The sequence below is a fragment of the Aegilops tauschii genome, chromosome 6 (assembly GCF_002575655.3).
Source record: "Aegilops tauschii subsp. strangulata cultivar AL8/78 chromosome 6, Aet v6.0, whole genome shotgun sequence".
Classification (NCBI taxonomy): domain Eukaryota; kingdom Viridiplantae; phylum Streptophyta; class Magnoliopsida; order Poales; family Poaceae; genus Aegilops; species Aegilops tauschii.
Window position 1 is genome coordinate 175,975,571 of NC_053040.3, and position 4,968 is coordinate 175,980,538.

The 4,968-nt window shown below is 48.7% G+C and overlaps 1 protein-coding gene across 2 annotated transcripts; it reads right to left on the reverse strand.

The window, feature by feature from the left end:
* Positions 1-1,230: 1,230 nt before the first annotated feature.
* Positions 1,231-3,908, reverse strand: LOC109736793 (DEAD-box ATP-dependent RNA helicase 38). Of its 2 annotated transcripts, XR_006665838.2 has the most exons (3): positions 2,979-3,908; positions 2,399-2,701; positions 1,231-1,784 (listed from the first exon to the last, which is right to left on the reverse strand). XR_006665838.2 is itself a non-coding variant. In XM_045230547.2 (2 exons), exons 1-2 carry the CDS (start codon positions 3,180-3,182, stop codon positions 2,573-2,575), a joined length of 333 nt encoding a protein of 110 aa, XP_045086482.1. In that variant the 5' UTR covers positions 3,183-3,908; the 3' UTR covers positions 1,832-2,572. The 2 variants fall into 2 exon arrangements, 1 of the variants encoding a protein (XP_045086482.1); XM_045230547.2 differs by lacking the exon at positions 1,231-1,784 and having other exon boundaries at positions 1,832-2,701.
* Positions 3,909-4,968: the final 1,060 nt, after the last annotated feature.

Below are 4,968 nucleotides of genomic sequence, written 5' to 3' on the forward strand. Positions count from 1 at the left end.
GCCGACTCTTGCCATGGGCCGAATTTGGCCCATTAGAGGAACAGGCCAGTAACGGGCCGATTCTTGCCATGGGCCGAATTTGGCCCATTAGGGGAACAGGCCAGTAACGGGCCGGAAGTAATCGAGGGCCGAAAAGGAGCCCAATAACATATGGGTCGTCAATAGGCCGAAAGCTAACACGGGCTGGAAACGGCCCATGTAAATCATGGGCCTTTAACGGGTATAAAGAAAATTACTGTTCATTATGGGCTAGAGTCACCGTAGGCCTGTAAAGGGCCGAAAGATACGAAGGCCTCATATGGGCCGAAAGACGTCATGGGCCATACATGGGCCGAAAGTAAAATGGGCTGGTGTTATATTCGACGGCCCACATGACGTTGTTGGGCAGATTTCCTTTAGGGCCTAACGGGCCGTGAGTTAACGGGCCGTAAAATGGGCTATTTGCGAAGAGACCATTAACAGGCTTTTCATGGGCCAGCCCGTTAACTTTTGACCAAGTCAAACGGGCCAGCTTTGTAAGCTAAATGGGCTAGTGGTGGGCCGTGGCACGTGTCGACATATCATAGGCACCTATCTGACCCACTGACGAGCTGACACGTGTTTCGTCCGGCCAATAAGAACTTTACATGTGGAAATTTCCCATTGGTCGGGGCTGTTAACGGGTTATCGGATCCAAAACCCGACCCGAAGCTTAACGGCGTTGCGTTACGGTGGATGCCACATGTCGGTCACCCTTGACGAAAGCACTTCTGTGATGCGTGATTTATCGTCATGGAAGTGGACACTTCCGTGATGATAATTTCTGTAATGTCATGGAACACTTCTACGATAGCACAGGTATGACTATCTTGATTCTGTCATAAAATCGTCATGAATGTACATGCATGACAAAAAACACGATCTACTGTGACAAACACGTATCATCACGGAAGTGTATTTTTTTGTAGTTTAACCAGCAGCTCTGCTTGCTCCCTTGGCCCAGCTCCTTGCTGCCGAGGATGGACGAGACTCGGATGCGGAGCTCCTTGCACATGACATATTGTGTCAATGCTTGCAGCAATAGAAGGAACTCACATACCATAGAACTTGCACAGTAGTGTATCAACACCCCAAAGATTTGACTGAATTGAACTGTTATATAACCAAGTTAGAGCTGGCAGAAGTTGCAGGTAAATAAACATCCATAGAGCTAACATGCTGTATTTCTGTAGAAAGAAGCATCAACTCACTATTATACACAAAAAGCTAGCCCATACATGCACAGACACCAGAACGGTACATAGAATGAAGCACATGGCTAGTACTTGCTACCCTGACATTTCAGGCATTCTAGTGTTTAGGAGATTTGACTTCCAGCAGAAAATTATGTCTATCAACAACCCTAGCTAATAATAGCAAATTAAACTGTATACTACCAGGCAAGACACAAACTGCTTGTCCTGATATGAAGTGCAAGCATCTTCAGTAATTGAATCTAACACATAGTCATATATCAACCAATAGTAAGGGGGGAAAAGAACAGGGAACGGCGAGGTTATACCTGGTCTTCTTTAGCCTCTCGAGGTCATCCCTGAGCTTCATGTCGACGGCGTTGGAGACGACCTGGGAGAACCTCACGTCCTTGTAGTCCTTCTTCCTGTTCAGGAACCAGTCCGACACCTTGAACTGGCGCGGGATGTGCACCACCGCCTGAGCAAAAAGGGCGCGGGAGAAGGTTGAGGGCAAGGTTCTGCCCCATGACGGCGATGCCAGCACGACCAATTCTGGTCAGAGCCATCTCGTACCTGAAAAGAGATGCACCAAACACGTCATGTACAGAACTATGGCCAATTTTGTACCTGAAAAACACGGAGGGTCAAGGGTCGACCATGTCAAGGCTATGACTGAATAGAAGGCTCCCCAAAAGGTAGTTTCTATCTGAATTCTGAAATGACTAGTTCAAGGCTGTTACAAGCATGTACTCCCTCCGATCAAAAATAAGTGTCTCAACTTTGAATTAAGGAGGGAGTACATAGAAACCAACAACCAGCAGATTAATATAAGTTCTTCCATTATCAGAAAAGACCATGAAACAGACATTCTGAAACCAACGAAAATCTAATATAAGTTCTTCCATTATATTTACCGACCTACCTATCGATTTCTCAACACCAACAAACAGTCCTCAATTGGAAGTAACAACCAACAAAAATTCTATTTAGCATGTGTGCAAACTGGAGTTGTTTCAGTTCATACAGCAGATAAAGGAAATATGCAAATGTCTCATCTATAATTCACAATCATAGCACACAAGGGGGCTAAATAATGGCAACCTGATTACCATCAGGCACAGAATCAAGGCAAAACACATCCAGCAGACATAATGCCGAACCAGCAGCAGAGAGAAAGTGAATAATACCGAGGTGGAGATGTTCCTCTTGCCATCGGTGGCGCAGACCAGGCATCGGTACTCAACAGGCTCCCCCTTACTCACCATCTTCTTCAACCTAGCCTAACACTTCATCGACGCTGCGCATATCGAACAACTCGTCACATCAGAGTTGCTGAACCCATCAAATCTACAACCCACACCTCACGAGCCAGCTGTAAGGGTTGGGGGTCTCTCACATCGCTTCATGGTGACCCACATAAAGCCCTTCTCCGTGCTCCTCTCGCACATGCTGGTCAGCTTGGTCAGGAACAGATCTGCCTGCATCAACACCTGCACAGAACACGCAATGCGGGCAAACATGGTCAGAAAGAGTTCGACAAAGCAGGGCGGAATTTCCTGCTATCTGATGAATTAACAAAACAAGAGTGGACATCTCACAGTGAGTTAACTATCTAATGAATTTAGTAAAACACATACTAGCATTCACTGACTTGTCCTATACTAGACAGGAGGTCCAATTAACATTTGGGTACATTAATAACCAGATTATAGGTGAAAAATAGCAGTTAGAGGAGTATTCAGTAACTAGATGAGATGAGAGAGGGACCTGCTGCGCAAGCTCCCTAGTAGGGCAGATGCAGATGGCCTGGGGACTCATGCAGCTGGGGTCGACGCGGCTGAGCATGCCGAGGACGAAGCAGGTGGTCTTGCCGGAGCCGTTGTGCGCCTGGGCTACGAGGTTCTTGTAGGGCGGCGTGAGGATCATGGGAAGCGTGACGGCCTGGATCTTGCTGGGGCGTCTGAACCCCATCTTGTCAACCTGTATGCAACAACATAATGATTACCAACAGGATATAATAGTGACATACTGTAATCCAGAGTATAGTTCAACTAATCACACTAATCGGGATAGTACGCAATTAACAGAAAGCCAAGAGTTTGCAGTATCAAGCAACCAAAAATATAACACCTTTACCCTGGCGAAGAGCTTAGCATCAAGCCTACTTAGCCTTTCCAGCCACGCAACATCAGTGTTTGTAGACATAGTTAAATCGGCTTCAAAAAATTGCAGTAATTTCTAGAAATTACTAGTAGGATTTATGAATTGCATCATGATTAACTTGGACAGTCGACAGGGCTACCAACTGAAAACGCGCAGCTCCTTACAAGACAAGCAAAGCGTGATCCAGAAAGCTAGAGCGCCGGAATCTTACGTTGTGGCGGGTCCCCTTGTACATCTTGCCGGGGTTCCCGAGCCCAACAAACAGCCACGGCTTGTGGGCCGCACCGCCACCGCAGCCGGCAGTGGCCGGCAAAGAGGATGATGAGGCGACGGTGCTGCTAGTGGGGCCGTTCGCGCCCATGCTTCTACGGCTCGAGCGGGCGAAGGAGATGCGCAGAGGCCACCTGGGGAGCAAAGAACCAAATCAGCCAACCGACATCGACACTGGCATGGCTCTCTCCCCACCCCCCCAAATCCAGCAGCAGCGGGAGGGAATGGAAGGGATGGGGAGAAAATGGGCGAGAGAGCAGAAGCAGACGGAGGAAGAAGGACCCCGCCTCGATCTGGACCCCGCCTCGATCTGCACTCCCATGGCGTCTCTAGATCTTGACGACGACGGGCCTTGACGACGGCTCTTGACGACGACGCGCGTCCGGCTCGATCCACGCGAGGACGAGACGCAACCGTCCCCTCGTACAAACGGAGGTCCCTCTTCTCTTTTGATGGGAGGAGAGGGAGGGGGCGGCGGCTGTGGGGGGAAGAGAGCGGGAGGGGCGGCCGGCGATGAGGTCAGACTAGGCGGTGGGTGGCAGCGGCGACGTCAGCTGGGACGGTGGGTGGCAGCGGCGATGTGTGGGTGGGAGGGCGCGGTCGATCTGGTCGATGGGGAGGATGGAGCGGAGGGGAGGGTATCGGGCGCCGTCGGACGGTGCCGGAATCGGGCGGCATCGGGCTCCGTAGATTGGCGACGAGGAGTGGTGGAAGGGACGGGGAGGAGGTGGCGGCGGCGGCGAGGAGATGGGGACGAGGGAGGAGGGGTGCGATGGGGGATATGAGCTAGGGTTTGGGCTGCGGGTGGGGATCTTTTTCTTTTCTTTTTTCTGTAGATAGATGGATGGATGGATGTGGGATGGAGAGATGGATGAATGGACGGATGGATGGGCGCCATGTCATCGATCCGTGGGAAGAGTTCTCAGTGGTTCAAAAAATCAGTGATTTAAAATAGTCTTCAAGTATTAAAAATAGAGGGATTTTATGAAGCAGCTATCAAAAATATTTTGCAAAATGGCACCACACAAATTTTCAATAGACTTAGACAACATTTTATAGATAAGGACCAATTTGTATGCATTTCTGATCTTTCTAGCTATTTTAAATCATTTTCTGAGTGCCCAAATGAAATGTTTTTGTGAAGGGCCTATCATATATTTGTTGCAAAATTGTACCAAATCAATTTTATAAAATACAAGGATATATTTAATGCACAATTGACCAAATGGTTGGGTGTAAAAAGTTTTGATCCACCTCTCGTGAAAAAGACAAATTCCCGCCGATTCAGGTGGAAGCGGGTCAAATTTGAACTGTAGCTACCTCG